This window comes from Cherax quadricarinatus, chromosome 51 (genome assembly GCF_038502225.1).
Source record: "Cherax quadricarinatus isolate ZL_2023a chromosome 51, ASM3850222v1, whole genome shotgun sequence".
Taxonomy (NCBI): domain Eukaryota; kingdom Metazoa; phylum Arthropoda; class Malacostraca; order Decapoda; family Parastacidae; genus Cherax; species Cherax quadricarinatus.
Window position 1 is genome coordinate 16495243 of NC_091342.1, and position 24315 is coordinate 16519557.

The 24315-nt window shown below is 38.1% G+C and overlaps 1 protein-coding gene across 2 annotated transcripts; it reads right to left on the bottom strand.

Moving 5' to 3' along the window:
- LOC128694617 (uncharacterized) lies at positions 1-24315 on the bottom strand. 2 transcript variants are annotated; one of them, XM_070095908.1, is made up of 4 exons: positions 23885-24315; positions 19691-19847; positions 9962-11016; positions 1-9838 (listed from the first exon to the last, which is right to left on the bottom strand). In XM_070095908.1, exons 1-4 carry the CDS (start codon positions 24162-24164, stop codon positions 9708-9710), a joined length of 1623 nt encoding a protein of 540 aa, XP_069952009.1. In that variant the 5' UTR covers positions 24165-24315; the 3' UTR covers positions 1-9707. The 2 variants fall into 2 exon arrangements, with proteins under 2 accessions (XP_069952009.1, XP_069952008.1); XM_070095907.1 differs by having other exon boundaries at positions 1-11016; positions 23885-24313.

The following is a 24315-nucleotide window of genomic DNA, read 5'->3' on the forward strand; positions in this document are numbered from 1 at the left end:
TTTGTCACATTCTTCTACATATTAACCTCTAAACATACACCAAAAATAAAAAAAATTGGTTGAAAAATAAAAAAGTTGGCCGAAATTGTGACCTCCAACCTTAAAAGCAGGGGGGATATAGTGTTGGAGTGGTTGGTATTTTTGTTTAATAAATGTATGAAAGAGGGGAAGGTACCTAGGGATTGGCAGAGAGCATGTATAATTCCTTTATATAAAAGGAAGGGGGACAAAAGAGATTGTAAAAATTACAGAGGAATAAGTTTACTGAGTATACCAGGAAAAGTGTATGGTAGGGTTATTACTGAAAGAATTAGAGGCAAGACTGTAGGATTGCAGATGAGCAAGGAGGTTTTAGAGTGGGTAGGGGATACGTAGATCGTGTTTACATTGAAGCATACAGTGGAACCTCAAATATCAAACTTAATCTGTTCCAGGAGTTCTAAATTCGAAAAGTCTGAAAGGCAAAGCAATATTTCCCATAAGAAATACTTAATGGAAATACAATTAATCCATTCCAGAAATCCAAAAATATTCACCAAAAAAATACATTTTATAGAGATTAATTATAGTTTTATATACAACAAATATAGTGTTCAATTATGTATTAATAAATTTAAATAAACATATAACATTTTACTTACCTTTATTGAAGATTGGTGATGGCATCTGGAAGATAAAGAGGAGGAGAGAGGGAGTTGGGGTTAGTGTTTGGAAGGAGAATCCCCCTCCATGAGGACTTCAGGTATCAAAGCTCTTTCTCTGGGGTTACTTCTCTTCTGTCTTTTAATGCCACTAGGACCAGCTTGAAAGTCACTGGACCCCTGTCTCACAAAATAACTGTCCACAGTCCTTTGTTTCTGGTGCCTCTAAGATTTCCCTAAAATGGGACATGGTTCTGTCACTGAACTTGTTGCAAAGATGGCTTGTTTCAGCTTGCTCAGGGTGGTACTTCTCCACAAACATTTGGACATCATTCCACTTCTGTATTATTTCCTTCTTCAAATCTATGGTGTTTCTCACTTTTTTTACCACAGGGGTACAACTAGCAAGTTTCACTGCTCCCATTGTTGCTTATTTCACAGTCCCACAAGCACTAGACACAATGAAATAATCGTAAAATGTTTGAATGAGAGCGCAGGTTAGTGTTCACTCAAGCATCAATAAAACCAGACTGGCTCACAGCACCTGCGTGGGGATGTGGACAGAGCGGGCTGCCAGACAGGTCTGGTACCCGGCGGTTCGAAAATAGGGGCAAGTTCAATAATAGGGACAAAGTTGGCTCGAAAAAAGGGTTCTATTTTTGAAGAGTTTGATAAGCGATACGTTCGAAATTTGAGATTCCACTGTATATGTGAACAGTATTTTGATAAAGGTAGGGAAGTTTTCAATGCATTTATGGATTTAGAAAAGGCATATGATAGTGGATAGGGGAGCAATGTGGCAGATGTTGCAAGTTTATGGAATAGGCAGTAAGTTACTAAATACTGTAAAGTTTTTATGAGGATAGCAAGGCTCAGGTTAGGGTGTGTAGAAGAGAGGGAGATTACTTCCCGGTACAGGTGGGTCTTAGACAGGGATGTCTGTCACCATGGATGTTTAATATATTTATAGATGGGGTTGTAAAAGAAGTAAATGCTAGGGTGTTGGGGAGAGGGGTGGGATTAAATTATGGGGAATCAAATACAAAATGGGAATTGACAGTTACTCTTTGCTGATGATACTGTGCTTATTGGGAGATTCTAAAGAAAAGTTGCAAAGGTTAGTGGACAAGTTTGGGAGTGTGTGTAAAGGTAGAAAGTTGAAAGTGAACATAGAAAAGAGTAAGGCGATGATGGTATCAAATGATTTAGATTAAGAAAAATTGGATATCAAATTGGAGAGGAGTATGGAAGAAGTGAATGTTTTTAGATATTTGGGAGTTGACATGTCAGTGGATGGATGTATGAAGGACAAGGTTAACCACAGAATTGATGAAGGAAAAAAGGTGAGTGGTGCATTGAGGTATATGTGGAGACAAAAAACATTATCTATGGAGGCAAAGAAGGGAATGTTTGGAAGTATAGTAGTACCAACACTCTTATATGGGTGTGAAGCTTGGGGTGTAAATGCTGCAGCGAGGAGGTGGTGGAAATGTCCTATCTAAGGGCAATGTGTGGTGTAAATATTACGCAGAGAATTCGGAGTGTGGAAATTAGGTGTGGAGTTAAAAGTATTAGTCAGAGTGCTGAAGAGGGGTTGTTGAGGTGGTTTGGTCATTTAGAGAGAATGGATCAAAGTAGAATGACATGGAGAGCACATAAATCTGTAGAGGAAGGAAGGTGGGGTAGGGGTCGTCCTCGAAAAGGTTGAAGGGAGGGGGATAAAGGTGGTTTTGTGGGCGAGGGGCTTGGACTTCCAGCAAGCATGCGTGAGTTAGATAGGAGTGAATGGAGACGAATGGTATTTAGGACTTGACAAGCTGTTGGAGTGTGAGCAGGGTAATATTTAATGAAGGGATTCAGTGAACCGGTTATTTTTATATAGCTGGACTTGAGTACTGGAAATGGGAAGTACAATGCCTTCACTTTAGAGGAGGGGTTTGGGATATTGGCAGTTTGGAGGGATATATTGTGTATCTTTATACGTATATGCTTCTAAACTCTTGTGTTCTGGGCACCTCTGCAAAAACAGTGATTATGTATGAGTGAGGTGAAAGTGTTGAATGATGATTTAAGTATTTTCTTTTTGAGGATTTTCTTTATTTGTGGGTCACCCTGCCTCAGTGGGAGACAGCCAACTTGTTAAAGAAAAAATCCCCAGAAAAAAATTATCAACCATTTAAGAAGATAAAATTAATGCCTATTTTTTTTTAAATCATGACAGTGTCAGTACTTTTAATTTTGAGGGTCTCAACAGTGAAAGGGTTAAAAATGTGATCCACAATCAGCAGCATGCCACAGGTTACACAAGGGAGACAGAAGCACCTGCAAACATGACTACAGGTGTGTGCCTGATCTTCAGTCAACAGAGATTTGCCTCGGTGATTATCCCTGCAGGAGCAGGAGGGACAAACACCCAGGTCCTGCCAAACTCTACAGTACAACTTGTTCCATGGGCATATTTTCACATAAATTTATTTTTTCAAAAATATTCAACAAAATGAGAATTTAACAAATTATATTTTGATGTCGGCATAGACATAGCATGTATAATATGCAAATATTTGAGATGGTGTGTTTCACAAACTGTCAAACATTAAAGATAAGGGTGTGAGTCGCAAAGGGCTAAGAAATCAATAGTTAATAATTTGGGACCCCTAAGCAGTTGCTTAGTTCACCTATCTGTTAATCTGCCACTGGAAAAAAAAAAAGGAAGGATTGGATAAAACTGGAAAGATGGGCAGAGGAGAGGAAAGAAGGGAGGAGGCAAAAATGATGGGAGATATAAAAGTACAGTGGACCCCCAAGTTTTGTGATTAATCCGTTCCAGAGAGCCTGCAGAAAGTCAAAATTCACGAAACTCAAAACCATTTTCCCCATAAGAAATAATGGAAATAAAATTAATCCATTCCAGACACCCAAAAATATTAAAATATTTTTTTTCAAATTAAGTAAAGATTTACATACTGAAAACAATCAGAAATCAAGTACATGCATATAAAAATTAATAATAACATTACACTTACCTTTACTGAAGACTTCTGGGTGGATGGAAGATGAGAGGAGGAGATAGGAGGAAGGTGTACACTATTGTTTGGAAGGAGAATCTCCTTCCATTAGGACTTCAGGTAGCAAGTCCTTTTCTGGGGTTACTTCCCTTCTTTTAATGCCACTGGGAACAACTTGAGAGTCACTGGACCCCTGTTGCACAAAATATCTGTCCAGAGAGGTCTGTTTCTGGCATTTCTTTATGATTTGCCTGAAGTGGGACAAGGTTTTGTCACTGAATATGTTGCAGATATGGCTTGTTTCAGCTTGGTCAGGGTGATACTTTTCAACAAAACTTTGCAACTCATTCCACTTTGAACACATGTCCTTAATCACTGAAGAAGGCACCTCCTTCACTCTTTTCTTCCTCCTCTGAAGCAAGTTCCTCAGCTGTGGTCTGATGCTGTTCCAGTTGAAGCTCTTGCAGTTCGTCAGTGGTTAGCTCTTCCCTGTGGTCCTCCACCAACTCTTCCACATCCCCATCACTCACCTCCAACCCCATGGACTTGCCCAATGCCACAACACCTTCCACAACAGGCAGAGGGTCAGCAGGGTCAGGGTCTGCCTCAAACCCTTCAAAATCCCTCTGGATCGTGTTCTTCGCTTTCTTTACCAAAGGGCTTGTACTAGCTTTCCTTGGGCCCATGGTGACTTATTTAGCAGTTGCAATCCCAAAAAACAATGGATTATTACGTATGAACCTGCGGGGTGATGGTCACATGTTGGTAAACAATGGCACACTGAACGTGAATGGCGTTGGAGACTGGCTTTGTGTGCGCAGTGATGGGCGGACGGGTACTGGACGGTCGCCAAATCACGAGTCTAATCACGAAACTCGAGGCCAAATTTTGCCGAAAAAAAACTTACCGAAAGTCGAATTTCACGAAAGTCAATGCTGCCGAAACTTGGGGGTCCACTGTACCATATTTCACGGTATTAACCCTTCGGCTGTTTTCGCCATACATGTATATGTACGTCTTACGAGCCAGTGTTTCGGAAGTACACATACTCGATAACTCTAGTGGCTTCAAATCAAGCAGAAGAAAGCTGGTAGGCCCACATGTGAGAGCATGGGTCTGTATGGTCAGTGTGCACTGTATAAAAAAATCCTGCAGCACGCAGTGCATGAGAAAAAAAACCTTCGACTGTGTTTTTGGATTAAAACGCCAAATTTAAAGTGTATTTTCGTATAGTATTTATGGGTGTACTCTCATTTTCTTGGTCTCGTTTGATAGAATGGAAAACATTACAGAAATAGAGATGATTTTGATTAGTTTGATTATGAAAACGATCTTGAAATTGAGCTCAAAGTAGCGGAAATGTTTGATTTTTACCAATGTTCAAAAGTAAGCAAATCACACCACACATCCAATACATGCCAAATGGGGAGTCTAATATTCTTTCACTAGGGTACTGATATTATTTATACCATTTTTACAATAATGCAGTAGTCTGCCCCTCAAGGAAGGTTCCTTGATGTTGGTGAGGGGCTCTTGATTTAGGGAATTGGATCTGTGCTCCAGTTCCCCGAATTAAGCCTGAATGCCTTCCACATCCCCCCCCCCAGGCGCTGTATAATCCTCTGGGTTTAGCGCTTCCCCCTTGATTATAATAATAATAATGCAGTAGTCTGCATATCAGTATATCTTCTATTTTTTGTGTGAATAAAAAACCAAAATAGCAAGAGTAATAAAAGAGGGGCCTGGAGACGTGACTAATGAACAGAGGATATGTTATTTTAGTGCCAAGAATGTCTGCATTGTTTATTCTGGACCCTATTTTGAAATTGGCATTTTTAATTTGCATGAAATTGGCAAAATTGCCAATTTCTAACCACTTTATTGGATAGTTGAAATCGGTAAATGGGTGGTTTCTTGTACTCAATTGATAGAAAAAATAGTTCTAAAGAAATAGCTATGAGTTTGGTCGACTGGAACAATGGAATTGGCCAAAAATAGGGCTCAAATTCAGCGAAATCGCCGATGCGTATATATCGGCGAGATTGCAAACTTCACGGGAGCATAATTCCCTAAGTTTTCAATCGAATTTCATACTTATGGTATCATTAGCATTGGGAAAAGATTCTCTGTCATTTCATAAGAAAAAATAATTTTTTTTTTCCAAAAATTTTGCGACAGAACAACAGTTTCAGAAATGGGCTTGCGACAGTCAAAGGGTTAATGGAACATTATCAGATATAAAAGGCAAACGTATAACTGCAGTATGTTAAAGGGGGTTCAAATAATGATACATACTTTTATACCGTAGTAAAGCACAAAGGCTGCCATCTGCATACTGTAAGTTTGTTTTCGTTGTGTTGCAATGCAAATGTACCCTCATTAATAGTAAAATCAATAAACTTAAAGCATAAACATGAAATACATGAAAAAATCATTACAAATCAATATGCAGTCCTAGCCGTAGACACATCCACTTGCATGTACCAAGACAGTGAGTAGAAAGACAGCACAGCCAATCACAACAAGAAACTGCTACACATGCTGAAGAAATGATGGTTGATTAGGATTTAGCAGATCTAGAACAATTGTCTGTATACTGGTAAGTGAGAGCAATGCATGTGTTATTTTTGTAACTAATAATGTTAGCACGTTTTTTTTTAGTGCTGTTTTGTGTGATTATTATAATCATAACTAATACTAAACCCATAAGGGTCATACAGCACTGCTGTTTCATGTAAATTTAGCACCTTTTTAGCTTGTTTTAGGCAGAGTCTAGTGCTATTTAAAAAAAAATATTTGCAACCCTGACAGTCAGATGCATCAGTGGTAAACAACTGCAGAACAAACCAACAACATGTGTGTTTTTACATGTAATACCCAGCAAGCACACAATTTACCTCTAACGTCATCATCGTTCTAATACTCTTCCTTTATCTTCTCTTCTATTATTATAATCAAAAACAAGTGCAAAACCTGCTATGGTCCTCTTCCCTCCTAGCTGATGGCCTCACCTCTGACAGTAAAAGATTTATTGCACAAACTTTGATGGTACAGCCTCTCCTCACTTACCGACGTACTTGTACTTAAGACAGGCTCTCTGACCAGTATGCATACCTAAATAATATACTATATTAGAGCTGATTTCCTCTATTCTATTTATTACAATATGCAGTACAGTGCTGTATAAACATATAAAAATATACCAGAAATGTTATAAATGGTGCAAAGGTGACATTAAAACAATATCAAAGACAGTTTACAGAAACCCACTACCATTATAGTATGCTCCTCACTTAGCGACGAATTCGTTTACCGGCATGATTTTAGGAATGGAACTCAGTCGTTAAGTAAGGAGAGGCTGTACTTCCTTTAGCACTCCCCACAGACCTCTGTTATCCTCTCCACACCCTCACTATTCTATATTCAAGCAAGCATACCCTGCTCTGCAGTGCTATATGACCCTTGTGGGTTTAGTACTTGGTTTTGATTAAAATAATACACATAATGCCTCAGGCTTAACATTATTATTATTACCATGGACATATTTTTTTTTTTTTTTTTCAAAATTTAACCAGTCAGAACTGGGAAGTGTCCTTGACACTGGATAGTCTTGTTCACCATAAAATACAGTACATAGGTTCATTTCTTTTTGCTACCATTATTAGGTACAGTACTGAATATGGATACATTTTACCCAATGCTCGAATACTTCCAGTAGTTTCTTAAATGAGACCAGTGTTTTCTCACACAGAATATGACATTACAACAAGACTGGAGCTCTGAAACCTTTTTCTCCTAGATGTGACTCACAACAGTCAGCTAATACACAGGTACCTATTTTTACTTTTAAGCGGCTGGAGTGTCAGGAGCTGTTGGATAACGGTGGATGCTGAATATTCAATGATACCATATATTCATGGAAGTGCTAAACCTACAAGTATCATACAGCATGGGGAATGGGAGGCAATCAAGATTAATACAAGGTAGGAGAGGGCAGCTCCAATTCCTTGGCTCAAGATCCCTTCAATATAAAGGGTCCCTTCATGTGCACAAATGCACAGGAATGTCAGGAAGTATTTCTTCAGTCTTGGGTGTTTGAGAAGAAGTGGGGAAGGCAGACTCCACACAGTTTTAAGAGCAGGTACAATAGAAACCATGAGGCTACAAGGGAGTGAATATGGCAAGTTAAAAGGTGGAAGCCAGGAGCTGAGAATCAACCCCTACAACCAAAAACAGGTAAGCATGCATACACTCAATGCAATGAAAAGTGGCATGACTTGGGTGAAGCAGTTGTGGAGGCAAACTCAATGCACAGCTTCAGCTTCAAGAGTAGATATAGTAAGGCCCAAGAGGTTAGAAATTAACCCTTTCGGGGTCGACAGGCCCTCTCAGAGACTTGTTCTCAGGGTCGCCAAAATTTCAAAAAAAAAAAAAAAAAATTATTTTTTCTTATGAAAAGATAGAGAATCTTTTCCCAATCATAATGACACCAAAAGTATGAAATTTGATGGAAAACTTACGGAATTATGCTCTCGCGAAGTTAGCAGTCTCGACGATGTTTACGCATCGGCGATTTTACCCACTTTGAGCCCTATTTTCGGCCAATTCCAGTGTACTAGTTGACAAAAATCATAACTATTTCGCTAGAACTCCATTTTGTCTATCAAATGAGTACAAGAAACCACCCATTTACCGATTTCAACTATCCAATACAGTGGTCAGAATTTAGCAATTTTGCCAATTTCACACAAATTTCAAAAGATGCCAATTTCTGAATAGGATCCAGAATAAACAAGAAAGACATTCCTGGCACTAAAATAACATTTCCTCTGTTCATTAGTCACGTCCCCACGCCCCTCTTACATTCTTTTGCTTTCCACTTTGAATTTTTATTCTCACAAAAAATAAAAGATTTACTGTTATGCAGACTACTGCATTAGTGTAGAAATGGTATAAATAATATCAGCGCACTTGTGAAAGAATATTAGACTCACCAGCTGACGTGTATTGAATGCATAGCATGATTTGTTTGCTTTTGAACTTTGGTAAAAATCGAACATTTCTGCTACTTTGAGCTCAATTTCAAGGTACTTTTCATTGTAAAACCAGTCAAAATCATCTCAATTTCTGTAAAATGTCTTCCATTCTATAAAATGAGACCAGGAAAACTAGAATACATCAATAAATACCATGTGAAAATACAGTGCAAAGTTGCTGTTTTAATCCAAAAACATGGTCAAAGTTTTTTTTTCTCATTACGCTCTGTGTGCTGCAGGATTTTTTTTATACCACGCACTGACCACATAGACCCATTCTTTCATATGTAGGCCTACCAGCTTTCTCTCATTAGATTTGAGGGCGCTAGAATTTAGGCGTACTAGTACGTCAGAAACCCTGGTGCGTAAGCCGCACTAGTACGACCAAAACCCTGAAAGGGTTAATAATGCCAATGAAGGTCTTGGAGGTGGGGCCAGGAACTACGTACTGACCCCTAAAAATATAAACTGGTGAGTATACACACACAAGAACCACAGGGATGTCAGGAAGTATTTCTTCAGTCTCAGGGAAGTTGGGAAGTGGAATGGTTTCAATTCGGTGGTGGAGGCAGCCTCTATACATAGATTTATGAGCAGGTACTATAAAACCTTTGAGAATAGAAAATCTGGCAAGGAGGAAGTTCAGTGGTAGAACTAGGAGTTAGGACTCAATTCTGTAGCCATATACAGTGGACCCCCTGTTAACGATATTTTTTCACTCCAGAAGCATGTTCAGGTGCCAGTATTGACCGAATTTGTTCCCATAAGGAATACTGTGAAGTAGATTAGTCCATTTCAGACCCCCAAACATACACGTACAAATGCACTTACATAAATACACTTGCATAATTGGTCGCATTCAGGGGTGATCGTTATGCGGGGGTCCACTGTATAAGCAAGGACACAGTAAAATGATTACTGTGTCCTTGCATGAATTTTAAATTTTATCATATGCAATAGTCTCTTCAGAACTAAAATTAATGTTTTCATAGTATCATTTCAAGTGTTTATCTGTATAAATTATATTACGTTCCAAGACTTGCCCAAGGAGATCCATTCAACACTGTAGATAATGTAGAAGGCCTCTGCCTTCTCTGAACCTCAACTGCACCAGGCCTTTCTTCAACCTTCCCATTATGTTCTTCATCGAGTTTCTCTGGGAGTGAACCAAATAATTCATCAATTATGCGAGTTGAGTGGTCACTGAATTTATTTGAAGAATTATCTTGAGATATTGTAATGGATGGTGGTGTCTGACTAATACTGATTGAGGTCTCACCATTTTGCTCTGGCTGTGAAGCTGAAGGAGAAGAGCAATCCCCAAACATGAGAGTATCCAACACTGTGTTGTAATGTCTTGAATTCTTTTTAGTAATTCCAACATTGTTTTTACACAAATCTGCTTTCCCTGAAAGGAAATTAAAATCTTTATTCATTTTTTCCAGGGGATTACAGTATTTCAAATTGCTTCCCACAATTTGTTCCTCAAGAAATTTATTTGTCTTGAGTTGTTGAGTTAATGATTCATCTTCAAATAATATTTCATCCAACACTTTATTGTAATCGCTGTTGCACACTGTATTAGTTTGTTGAGCAAGATTTTCAAAGGCACGATTCTGTTGTCTTTCCACTGAATTTACATCATTTAGGGTTGATCTCTCTGGGGAGTTTGAAGCTGAAGGAGCAGATAATAACAGAGAACACGAGTTAGTATTAATATGAATTTTAGTATAAACTGGAAGCTTTACTGTGTTCACAAGTGCCAGTTGATTTTCATTCGATGATGGTGAGGGTGGAATGAAATCACTAACACTTAGCTCAGAATCACTTTCACTGTTTGAACTTGTATCACTCTCTGTCTCGGGTATGACAGTTATGGCACTTTTTATCACCTCTCTTGAAGCTGTATCAAATCCCTTCTTCCTTGTCTCTTGAACACAGTTGACTCTTTTGCAGTTGGTCATATCCACAGTTTGCACAACACTTGTTTTTTTTAATGTTCTATTTTCTCTACTAGTACTTGCAACTGGTATTTGCTTGTTAGATTTATTTTGCTTGGCTCTCCCAATGTTTCTTCCAGAGGCAGTATTTGCTCTATTTGCAATTTCTGTACTATCATCCAAGGAGATCCTGCGACTGATTTTTTGTTTTAAGGGGTTCACTGACAAAGCACAGACATCCAGCTCGTCAAATAACTGTGAGAGTTGAGGCAGGCATGGAGTGTGGTACTGTCTAAGAAGCTGCAAATGTTCCTGTGTATCGCCTGCCAATACAAGTTCTGCAAATTCTCGCACCGGCATTCCTGCAGCGTGTGCCATGGCTCTTAATTGGATTCTGAAAGGCGAATAATATAAAAGAAAGAATTCATTAAATAATAGATTTATCTCATTGACAAGCAAGATAATTAAAGCACGGGAAACAATTACTGTATCAGAAAGAGATGGATTAAACACTTGGAAAATAAAGGAATATAAACTAAAAGTTTGGTTTCAGATTGGCAAAATTATGTTAATGCTGTATACAAAATTTAATAAATTCTGATGATAAAGTACAAAAGAAAGAAAGATGGGCTGGAAAGTTTCCAAGAAGAGCTTTTGATAAAGTTCTCTTTAGTAGAATAATTTGGGTTACTTTTCAGTTATTTGTGAATTATTCCAGCCACGATATTGTGCCTTTTACTATTTTGCCAGAGGAGATGTCTAATTATAGAATTATGAATACATGTATGTCTGCAGGTGATAGTATATAAGATTTTTGTAACAAAATATGTGAAATTTACAGGTACCACAGATACATCACAGGTGGTGTAAAGATATGTGCAACTCTTAGGATTTTTATTAAAGAAACATTTTGCCCACTAGGGGTTTTGTCAATCATATACAGAATTTACTGAAATTGGCTTACATAGTACAGAGGTGTCAGGACAGGTCAGGTGACAGTAGTGTGCAGTGTATGTATGGAGCCATGTGTCAGGACAGGTCAGGTGACAGTAGTGTGCGGTGTATGTATGGAGCCATGTGTCAGGACAGGTCAGGTGACAGTAGTGTGCGGTGTATGTATGGAGCCATGTCACATGATTAGTGTTAAATACACTGCCTTTGTAGGTTCTCTTTTCTTAACAGATGAACTTCATGCTACACATCCTAGAGATGTACCCTACACATCCTAGAGATGTGTAGGGTACATTGCTAATGGGAAGGACAATGTTCCTGTTGGCTGCTCTCTTACATGTAGTAGTGTCAATGATGTGGAGGGCATACATCTACAGTGTATGATGAAGCATGGTGGAAAATGTAGGATTACCAGTTTATCATTCCTCTTAGAGGAATGATAAACTGGCAATCCTGTGTGCTCTCCAGAAGAAACTGAAAATGAGCCCTCTTCATCATTAACACTATGTGAGGAAGCAGCTACCAGACATGTTGTCCTCTCCATTAGCAACATAGCCAGCAACATCTCTAGAACACTAGTTGATAATAGCCTCAATGTAGCAACAAGGTCCATCACCACAATTAAGGATGTGGTAAAAAAAAATAGGTTGACCAGTAGTTGTGATGAGCCAGTATACATAAGAAAGACATTTAGAACCCTAAAAAACAATAGCCTCAATGTAGCAACAAGCTCCATCACTACAATTAAGGATGTGGTAAAAAAAATAGGTTGACCAGTAGTTGTGATGAGTCAGTATACATAAGAAAGACAACAAATTAAGGAACATAAGTATGTATGTATGTATCTTAATACTTATATACTTCTAAACTGTTGTATTCTGAGCACCTCTGCAAAAAACAGTGATTATGTGTGAGTGAGGTGAAAGTGTTGAATGATGATGAAAGTATTTTCTTTTTGAGGATTTTCTTTCTTTTTGGGTCACCCTGCCTCGGTGGGAGACGGCTGACTTGTTTAAAAAAAAAAAAAGTATGTATGTGTGCAGCACACACCAGTATCTTGTAAGATGGCAGCAGTGTTTAGAGGCAGCCATTATAGCAGTATTTAACACAGTCATGAAAAAATCACTATGATTTAGCATCTTTAGTAGTGTACAGTACTTGGAAAAATGCTTAACTCTGGACACTGCGATGTGGCTACACTCATGCATTACATGCTACCACCAAATGACCTGACCTGTATTTGCTTATTTTGGCTTCTTTTAAATTAAATTAAATTAAATTTTTATTTCTTTGCATATTATACAATGTGTGATTTACATGTCATAAAATATTGCTAAATACAAAGAAAGCCACTAACATGCCTGAGCATTTCAGACAGACTAATACTAATGTTTGCACACTACTTAAAACTAGACATGGCATATTAACACAATGTGAACACAATGTTTTAATGGGTGTGAGACGTGAGACTTACAGATATTAAGAATAAGATTACAATGTTTTCCATATGTTAGTGACAAAGAATTTTTTTTTTCTTTTTAACAAGTCGGCTGTCTCCCACCGAGGCAGGGTAACCCAAAATGAAAGAAAATCCCAAAAAAGAAAATACTTTCATCATCATTCAACACTTTCACCTCACTCACACATTATCACTGTTTTTGCAGAGGTGCTCAGAATACAATAGTTTAGAAGCATATATACGTATAAAGATACACAAAATATCCCTCCAAACTGCCAATATCCCAACCCCTCCTTTAAAGTACAGGCATTGTACTTCCCATTTCCAGGACTCAAGCCTGGCTATATAAAAATAACCAGTTTCCCTGAATCCCTTCACTAAATATTACCCTGCTCACACTCCAACAGCTCGTCAGGTCCCAAATACGTACCATTCATCTCCATTCACTCCTATCTAACATGCTCATGCACGCTTGCTAGAAGTCCAAGCCCCTTGCCCACAAAACCTCCTTTACCCCCTCCCTCCAACCTTTTCGAGGACAACCCCTACAACGCCTTCCTTCCCCTACAGATTTGTATGCTCTCCATGTCATTCTACTTTGATCCATTCTCTCTAAATGACCAAACCACCTCAACAACCCCTCTTCAGCCCTCTGACTAATACTTTTATTAACTCCACACCTTCTCTTAATTTCCACACTCTGAATTTTCAGCATAATCTTCACACCACACATTGCCCTTAGACAGGACATCTCCACTGCCTCCGTCTCCTCGCTGCAGCATTTACAACCCAAGCTTCACACCCATATAAAAGTGTTGGTACCATTATACACATACTTTCATACATTCCCTTCTTTACCTTCATAGATAATGTTTTTTGTCTCCATATATACCTCAACGCACCACTCACCTTTTTTCCTTCATCAATTCTGTGATTAACCTCATCCTTCGTAAATCCATCCGCTGACACGTCAACTCCCAAATATCTAAAAACATTCACTTCTTCCATACTCCTCCTCTCCAATTTGATATCCAATTTTTCTTTATCTAAATTATTTGATACCCTCATCACCTTACTCTTTTCTATGTTCACTTTCAACTTTCTACCTTTATACACTCTCCCAAACTCGTCCACTAACCTTTGCAATTTTTCTTTAGAATCTCCCATAAGCACAGTATCATCAACAAAAAGTAACTGCCAATTCCCATTTTGTATTTGATTCCACATAATTTAATCCCACCCCTCTCCCGAACACCCTAGCATTTATTTCTTTTACAACCCCATCTATAAATATATTAAACAACCATGGTGACATTACACATCCCTGTCTAAGACCTACTTTTACTGGGAAGTAGTCTCCCTCTCTTCTACACACCCTAACCTGAGCCTCACTATCCTCATAAAAACTCTTTACAGCATTTATTAACTTACCACCTATTCCATATATGTACAGTGGTCCCTCAATTATCGTCCTTAATCCGTTCCTGGAAGTGGGACTATTATCGAAATGGACGACTTTCGAATCAATTTTCCCCATAAAAAATAATGTAAATGCAATTAATCCGTTCCTGACACCCAGAAGTATTAAAACAAAAATTTTTTTTACATGAAATATAGATGTAGTACATAAACAATACAGTGGCACATGATGAATTAAACATTAACAGAATAACACTTACCTTTATTGGCAATTCTTCTTTGTGTATGGAAGACTGGAGAAGGAGACAGATTGGATTATTTACTGTTTGGAAGGGGAATCCCCTTCCATCAACACCTCGGGTACCAATTGCTTTTCTGGGGTTACTTCTCTTCTCTGCTTCTTAATGCCACTAGGACCACCTTGAGAGTCACTGGAGTCCTGTCTCGCAAAAAAACTGTCCAGAGAGCTCTGTTTCTGGCGTCTCTTTAAAACTTCCCTAAAATGGGCCAAGACTCTGTCACTCTACAAGTTGCCGATATGGCTTGCAACATCCTTCTCTGGGTGATGTTTCTCCATAAATCTTTCCATCCTACCCCACATTTCAAAAATCTCCTTAATTTCTGAAGAAGGCACCTTCTATCTCTCTTCCTCCTCTGCAGCAAGATTCTGAGCTGCGATCTGTTGCTCTTCCTGCTGAAGCTCTTGCAGCTCCTCAGTGGTTAGCTCTTCGTTGTGGTCCTCCACCAACTCTTCCACATCCTCCAAACTCACATCCAACCCCATGGAACTCCCCAGTGCGACAATAGAGTTCACAACTGACATAGGCTCATCATGGGCTGCGTCAAACCCTTCAAAATCCCTCTTGTGGACACAATCTGGCCACAATTTTCTCCAAGCAGAGTTCAAAGGCCTGGTAGTCACTCCCTCCCAAGCCTTACCTATAAGGCTTACACAATGGAGAATACTGAAGTGTTCCTTCCAAAAATCTCGTAGGGTCAAGTGAGTGTCTGAGGTCACATTCAAGCACCTTTCAAACATTGCTTTGGTGTAGAGTTTTTTAAAGTTTGAAATGACTTGCTGGTCCATGGGCTGGAGGAGAGGAGTGGTATTCGGGGGCAAGAACTTTACTGTGATGAACCCAAACTCCTCGAAAATTAGTTCATCCAAGTTTGGAGGATGAGCAGGTGCATTGTCCATTACTAGGAGGCACTTGAGATCCAATTTCTTTTCCAGGAGGTAATTCTTCACACTAGGGCCAAACACTTCATTGAACCACTCGACGAAAATGTCCCTTGTGACCCATGCCTTACTATTAGATCTCCAAAACACACACAATTTACTCTTCATAACATTGTTTTTCTTGAAAACTCTGGGATTTTCAGAATGGTACACTAGTAACAGCTTCACTTTGAAATCCCCACTAGCATTAGCACAGAACATTAGCGTCAGCCTGTCTTTCATAGGCTTGTGTACTGGCAGTGCCTTTTCTTCCTGAGTAATGTAGGTCCTCTTTGGCATTTTCTTCCAAAAGAGGCCTGTTTCATCACAATTGAACACTTGTTCAGGTTTCAGTCCTTCACTGTTTATGTACTCCTTGAATTCATGCACATGTTTTTCAGCCGCTTTGTTGTCAGAACTGGCAGCCTCACCATGCCTTACCACACTGTGTATGCCAGTACGCTTCTTAAATCTCTCAAACCAGCCTTTGCTGGCCTTAAATTCACTCACATCACCACTAGTTGCAGGCAATTTCTTTACCAAATCGTCATGCAACTGCCTAGCCTTTTCACAAATAAGCGACGTCATAAGACTATCTCCTGCTGATTGTTTCTCGTTTATCCACACCAATAATAACTTCTCAACATCTTTGAGTACTGGTGATCTCATTTTTGTCAGCATATTTACCCCCTTTGCAACAACAGCATCCTTGATTTCCTTTTTCTTGGCTATGATGGAAGATATGGTTGTAAGGGATTTGTTATACATCCTGGCCAGTTAGCCCACACGTACGCCACTATCATATTGTTCAATGATGTTTTTCTTAAATTCAATCGTATTTCTCACCTTCTTTACCAAAGGCTTGGCACTAGGAGCTTTCTTTGGAGCCATGATAGCTTATTTAGCACTTGCAAGAGCACTAAAATCAATGGAATATTATGAAATATTTCGTTGGAGCAAGTGAGGGGACCGTCGCTCACTGGTAAACAATGGCACACTGGCTGGGAAGAGAGGCCGAGGCGGCTCAGAGCGTGAGTACGCGTCCCGGACGAAGGACTATTAGCAAGTTACTGGACCATTTGCGAGCCAATATTTAGACAAAATAACAGGACTATTTCCGAAATGGACGACTTTCAGGCCGGACGATTATTGAGGGACCACTGTACTTGTAACATCTGCCACATTGCTCCCCTATCCACTCTATCATATGCCTTTTCTAAATCCATAAGTGCAATGAAAACTTCCCTACCTTTATCTAAATACTCTTCACATATATGCTTCAATGTAAACACTTGATCTACACATCCCCTACCCACTCTAAAACCTCCTTGCTCATCCGCAATCCTACATTCTGTCTTACCTCTAAGTCTTTCAATAATAACCCTATCGTACACTTTTCCTGGTATATGTACTCGGTAAACTAAGTAAACAAAAGAAAATATGGATAGTATATAGTTTTTACATATTTAGCTGATGTTGGGATATGTTAGGGACAGAAGGTGTTATTTAACAGTAGTTTTCAAGATGTCAGCTATTCTGATCTGTATTTGCTTCATTTAGGTTCTTTCCACTATTCAACCCCTGCAAAAATGCTATGCACGTAAAGGGTCCAAAGATCTGGAATTCACTACCAAAACACACTAAAGGACCACTGTCTGCAAATCAGTTTAAGGCCCTACTAAGAAATCACCTCATCACATCCAAATTTAACCAGACAAACCATACCTAATATCCACCAGTTCCTCAAAAGCTACTCATATCATGCTTAGGATTGCTCAACCACTTACTCACTACTTCAAAATTAAGATGTCTAAATTTCATTGATTTAAATAATACAGTACTAAATTGTAATACATCATATTGTAAATTGTTTTAAATTGTTCTATTGTAATACTGTAATCTTTATAAACTAATTAAATATTGTAATTATTCTCTACTAGATTTATCAAACCCATGTAGCATTACTTAATAGAATATTCAAATCTCTCATACTCACTGTAACTTATCTAATGACCATATGAACTATTATTGCCTTCCTAAATAACAAAAAGGCACAATACCGTGACTGGAACAATACACAAATAACCCGCACATAGAAGAGAGGAGCTTACGACGATGTTTTGGTCCAACTTGGACCATTTACGAAGTCACACTGACTTTGTAAATGGTCCAAGTCGGACCGAAACATCATCGTAAGCTTCTCTCTTCTATGTGCGGGTTATTTGTGTATTGCCTTCCTAATTTTAAGTTAATTTTTAAGTTTGCCCGAAATGTTCTGCATACAAAGGAGCTTTTAGCATGTACAGTACACCCAATTACTGTATTATATTCCTCTGTACAACCATGTATCATGTCACAATAAACTTCTTATTCTTATTCTTGTTTTCAGTAAATTCTGCATATACAGATGCTCCTTGCTGTAGAATGGTTTGACTTTATGATGGTGCAACAGCAATACACATTCAGTAGTCAATGCTGGGATTCAAGGCATTCAAGATCATGTTACACTGCTTCTGGGTGTAAATGTTGCAGGTTCTAGTTAGTTACAGTAATTATTTGTTTATTTACTTATTCAGAGACAGTAGTTATTTATTTATTTATCATATCATATACAGCCTCTCCTCATTTAGTGACATACTTGTTTACTGAAGACTCAGATTTATGATGAGCTCTCTGACCAGTATAAATACCTAAATAATGTATATTAGAACTGATTTCCTCTATTCTGTTTTATTATATGTACAGTACACTACTGTATAAACATTTAAAAATATACCAGAAATGTTATAAATGGTGCAAAGGTGACATTAAAACAATATCAAAGATGGTAAACAACGAATTCGTTTATCGGCGTTGTCTTAGGAACAGAACTCCGTCATTATGTAAGGAGAGGCTGTAAATGCAATTCATACATACTACTGTTCAATCAACATACTCAAAGCACTGCATTGTAGTGCTGATGTTGAACTTAAGGAAATCCTAGAAAACTTTAACAGAACACAGGAACCACACAGAAACAAATACTACTTTGCTATCCCTCACGTTCAACTGAACGTCTACAGATATTCTATGTAAATTAAAGGTGCAAAGACAGAATAATTTACCAGATAAACCAAAATATTGCAACAATCTTACTAAATTCAAAACTAAGCTAAAGCAGGCACTGTGTGCCTAGATGCTGTAGTTAAATCATTTACTATATCTATGTATGTAATTACCCTCTACTGTTTTCTGGTTTCTGCACATAAGCACTGATGCTACAAGAGTATATACTATCCAACTTTCTTGCTTGGAATGGTCATTACATTTAGAATCTGAGTCATTATACTGAATGTCACCCAATGTTGTAAAAAACTATACCTAAGAACTTATGTGACTGAACCTTAATGTAATTAATTATTCTTATTGTCATGTACCATACTATGCTTTTATCTACTTACATATAAATTTGTTTTATATTCACTGAATTAATTTTACTGTGTGTATAATAATTTATTATAATATAACCATTATGGCATGAAATGTATTCACTATACAGATCTTTGACTGTGTGTCCAAGCTTCCTGACAGATGGCCCCTCAAACTGGAGGCAGAGCAATGCAACTGACTGCTGAACCTGTTTATGAAGCAAGAGGACACAGTTCTTCATTCTTATGCATTTATGCTCAAAAATGAAGATACAGACAAGAGTCAAATGTGGAAAATAGAGTGGGAATGGGAGTGGTAAAAGTAGTGTCAAAATGACTAATGGTTTCAAATATTTCCCCTGAAACTCCTCTCCACTTATATAATGGAAGTCTATGTGGATATGTAAGTCATTATCCAATGAGTTGCTTGACAATTGGCTTTCATGGAATACATCTAGGATGTGCATTTTATGAGGAAAAGCTGTACTGTATTATAAAGAAAAAAAAGAGTAAGGAGTTTGCAATGAACATTTCTACCTGTATAGTATACTGTAGTTAATTAGGTAAGCATTACCACTGGTAGCTAAGTAGTACAGTACTAGAGCATACTCACTGGCACATAGCAGCTGGAGTCTGTCCATAAAGGATAGTTTTCCTCTCAGTTTGTATCATCCTCTTACTACTGACTGTGTCAGGCGTACCAGTACGCCTTCTCCACACCTCAAGAGGTAGATGGCAGCTGCTGCTGGATATTTCTCTCTCCTGATCATCTGATGTTACCATAAGATAAATAATAATGAAATAAGAGTATTGAACAGCAGCATCTTTTTAACCACAGGGAATACATTCTTGAAGCTTCTGCAATGATGGAAAACCCACGATACTCCCAAACTATAATGTATGTACTTGTAATTGTGAGACAAAGTTGTCCTAGTGACTGTGGTGATGACAGTGATCAAGATGAGATGTTGGAGAATCTCTCTCTCTCTCAATGACTCATTAACAATGAATTAATCTGACAACTGAGGCATTAGAGTTGCCATAAGCCAATAAGTCAAACAGTTTCATTATTCAGAATCTTCACTGCATTCTTATTCCCCTTAGGATCACACACCTTCCCAACCTGTCTCTAAATACCAAATGAGATCAATATTCAACATCCTCTAACAACTCAAAGAAGCAGAGAAACTAGGCAGTAGTTTGCAGCTTCTCTCAAGTCCTGATCTGGCTTTAGGATAGCCAGAACCAAAGACTGTCACCAACTATGGAGAAACACCCCAATTGGCCATATAAAATTAAATACATCAAATAAAAACATTAGGAAGGGAGGAAGAGGATACAATAACATATCATAATGGACATCACCCTTATCCAGAGCCATGGAGGGTGACACAACGCAGATGTCAATTCCAATTCCCACATCCTAAATAACAGATCAGAAGACTCTCCAGTATCCTCAACAATGGATAAAGACTATGTGTTCTCAAGTCTCTGAGCCTGGAACTCAGCACTGTAACTAAAGATGCTTGAGACAAGAGAAGTCTGTCATATGCCTAACCACTATGACAGAATTACAAAGGCACTGGAAGCAAACCAAAACACATGTGGTATACAAGGATTTTGCAAAAGCATTGACAAATGCAATTACAATTGCACACAAAATAAGAGCCAAATGCATAATGGGGAAGGTAGGCAGATAAATATTCACCTTAATGACAGATAAAATATGAGGAGGAATAGTAAACAGCAAACTCCATCATTTGTGAGATAAAAAGCTCAGTATACCATGGCACAGTCCTGGCACCTCTACTGTGTTTTATATCTTCATAGCAGACAGGTAAAAACACCTGCCACAGCTGTGCATCATTTGTGGATGATACCAAAAACATGAAAGTTACCTTGATAGAAAACAAGCAGTTTTGTTAAGTAAAAGGACACATATGCAACTAATGTGACATTTTATTGTGGCAACATTTTGCTCTCCAGGAGCTTTATCAAACCGTTGATAAAGGCTTGATAAGGCTCCTGGAGAGCGAAACGTTGTCACAATAAAATGTCACATTAGTTGCATTTGTGTCCTTTTACTTAACAAATTGTCAGTAATTCTACCAATATTAATACAACAAGCAGTGGGTAGTGGAAAATAACATGATGCTAATGGTGATAAGTTCCAGCTGCTTTGATATGGAAAAAAATGAAGAATGCAATAGGGACACTACACAAAACCCCAAGAGGTTCATAAAACAGAATGAAAAGAAACATGAAAGACCTGGGAGTAATTATGCTATCTAGTAAACAGTTTTGAGACATCTCAACAGCTATTTTTGATGACAGGTACTTGAGAGGGAGGTAAGCTCAATTTTTTTCTCACTAATTCTCCCTCCCTCATTGCTTTTTATTCCTTCTTCATTTCAACAACTTTACTCTCACCATCAGGCTTAACCTGACATGTTTTTTTTAAACTTCTGGTGTAATAAATTAATTTCATCCTCAAATTTTATATTAAAACAAACAGCATTGTTTCAGGTATTCAAGAGGGTGGATGAATTTGGTAGGGTGTGCAAAAGAAGAAAATTAAAGGTGAATACAGGAAAGAGTAAGGTTATGAGGATAACAAAAAGATTAGGTGATGAAAGATTGAATATCAGATTGGAGGGAGAGAGTATGGAGGAGGTGAACGTATTCAGATATTTGGGAGTGGACGTGTCAGCGGATGGGTCTATGAAAGATGAGGTGAATCATAGAATTGATGAGGGAAAAAGAGTGAGTGGTGCACTTAGGAGTCTGTGGAGACAAAGAACTTTGTCCTTGGAGGCAAAGAGGGGAATGTATGAGAGTATAGTTTTACCAACGCTCTTATATGGGTGTGAAGCGTGGGTGATGAATGTTGCAGCGAGGAGAAGGCTGGAGGCAGTGGAGATGTCATGTCTGAGGGCAATGTGTGGTGTGAATATAATGCAGAGAATTCGTAGTTTGGAAGTTAGGAGGAGGTGCGGGATTACCAAAACTGTTGTCCAGAGGGCTGAGGAAGGGTTGTTGAGGTGGTTCGGACATGTAGAGAGAATGGAGCGAAACAGAATGACTTCAAGAGTGTATCAGTCTGTAGTGGAAGGAAGGCGGGGTAGGGGTCGGCCTAGGAAGGGTTGGAGGGAGGGGGTAAAGGAGGTTTTGTGTGCGAGGGGCTTGGACTTCCAGCAGGCATGCGTGAGCGTGTTTGATAGGAGTGAATGGAGACAAATGGTTTTTAATACTTGACGTGCTGTTGGAGTGTGAGCAAAGTAACATTTATGAAGGGATTCAGGGAAACCGGCAGGCCGGACTTGAGTCCTGGAGATGGGAAGTACAGTGCCTGCACTCTGAAGGAGGGGTGTTAATGTTGCAGTTTAAAAACTGTAGTGTAAAGCACCCTTCTGGCAAGGCAGTGATGGAGTGAATGATGGTGAAAGTTTTTCTTTTTCGGGCCACCCTGCCTTGGTGGGAATCGGCCGGTGTGATAATAAAAAAAAATTCAATGAATTTCCCATCATTTCCGGTGCCTCAGGAAAAGAACCCCTGCAGTTAAGTAGGTTTATCTGTTAATGTTCATATTATTATTATTATTATTATTATTATTATTAGAAAAAAGTGCTAAACCTACAAGGGTCATACAGCGTGTTAACTTTCATAAAAAGAATGATTTAACATTATTATATTTAACCCTTTCACTGTTCATCATGTATATCTTATGTCACTGGGGTCAGCATCCCTGACATAGCTCTATGTCATGAGTTCAGCTCACTCAGATAAGCTGTAAGTATAAATTTTGGACTAAATATGAGAGACTGGGTCTGGGCAGTGAGAGAGAGCACAGTATAAAAAAAAAAATCCTACCCCATGTAGTGCATGATGAGAAAAATAAAACTGTGACCACACGTATGGTTTAAAAGTGACCCTGAGGTCTTTTCTCAGATGGTTTTTATGGTTTTATCGGCTGTTTCTTGGTATTAGTTGATACAGTGGAAGACTACTAAACCAGCGATGATTTTGATTGGTTTCAGGATTGGAAGAAGCTTAAAACTTAACTGGAAGCAGTGGAAATATTCAATTTTAACCAATATTTCAGGGGGATGGGTAGTCTCCCCTACAACCCCCTATCTGTTTTATGGGTTTTTAATAGGTCTGTTTCAATTATTGGGATGCTGTAAACCATGACCAATCTTTATTGGTTATATTATCCAAGAAATATAGCAAATCTTCTATTTTTGTGAATAAGAATTGAAAATAAAAAGCGAGTATAATATAGGAGAGGTCTGGGAACATGACTAATGAACAGAGAAAATGTCATTTTAGTCCAAGAATGTCTACATTGTTTATTATGGACTCTATTTTTAAACTGATATTTTTTAATTTTATGTAATTTTATGCCAAATTACCAAAATCTATGCACTTTACAGGGTAGTTGAAATAATCAAATGGGTTTTTTTTTTTTGCCCAATCAATAGAACAGAAGGCATACTGCATATTTCCATAAGTTTAACATCAAGTTTCATATTTTTGGCATAATTACCTTCCAAAAAAAGATTCTCTACCATTTCAGAAAAGAAATGTATTTTTCTTTTTAAAAAGTGACACTGAAAGCAATATTAATTTAAGGGTCTGGAGAGTGAAAGGGTTAAACATTCCTTGGCAAATGATTCAATGCACAGTAGATAAATTAAGGAAAGATGACCTTTCTTTTTCCTCAGATGCAAATACAGAAACTTAGCAGACTATTTATCACAATTTGAAGTTGATAATAAATAGTAATAAAAAAAATTTATGATCTCACTATGTGGTTGCTCATTTATCTTCATATATGAAGCGTAACCATCATATTTTGGTCTTCTTTCTTCTACCTCTTCAATATTTAGTTCACTATCAACACTTCTTGGACTCTGACATTCATCAAAGTCAATTATAATGTCCTCTCGTGTGTCATTATCCTGTTTATCTTGTGGGCTGTCACATTGCTCTATTGTTTCTTCCTCTAACCATCCAGCAGCTCTCTGAGTGTTGTTTTTTCTCTGCCATATGCTGTGTTTTTCATGATGGTTGTCCTGTGCTGGCATATTCAGAATTTTTTTTTTTTATTTGACTTGTTCTTGCTAAAAGAAAAAAAAGAAAAAGTTTAATTTTTCAACACATGCTCTGTGTTGATCTGTATGGCAAGCTTACAATTCAACAATTCCATAGAAATTAACAACACATTTTTTTTTAAAT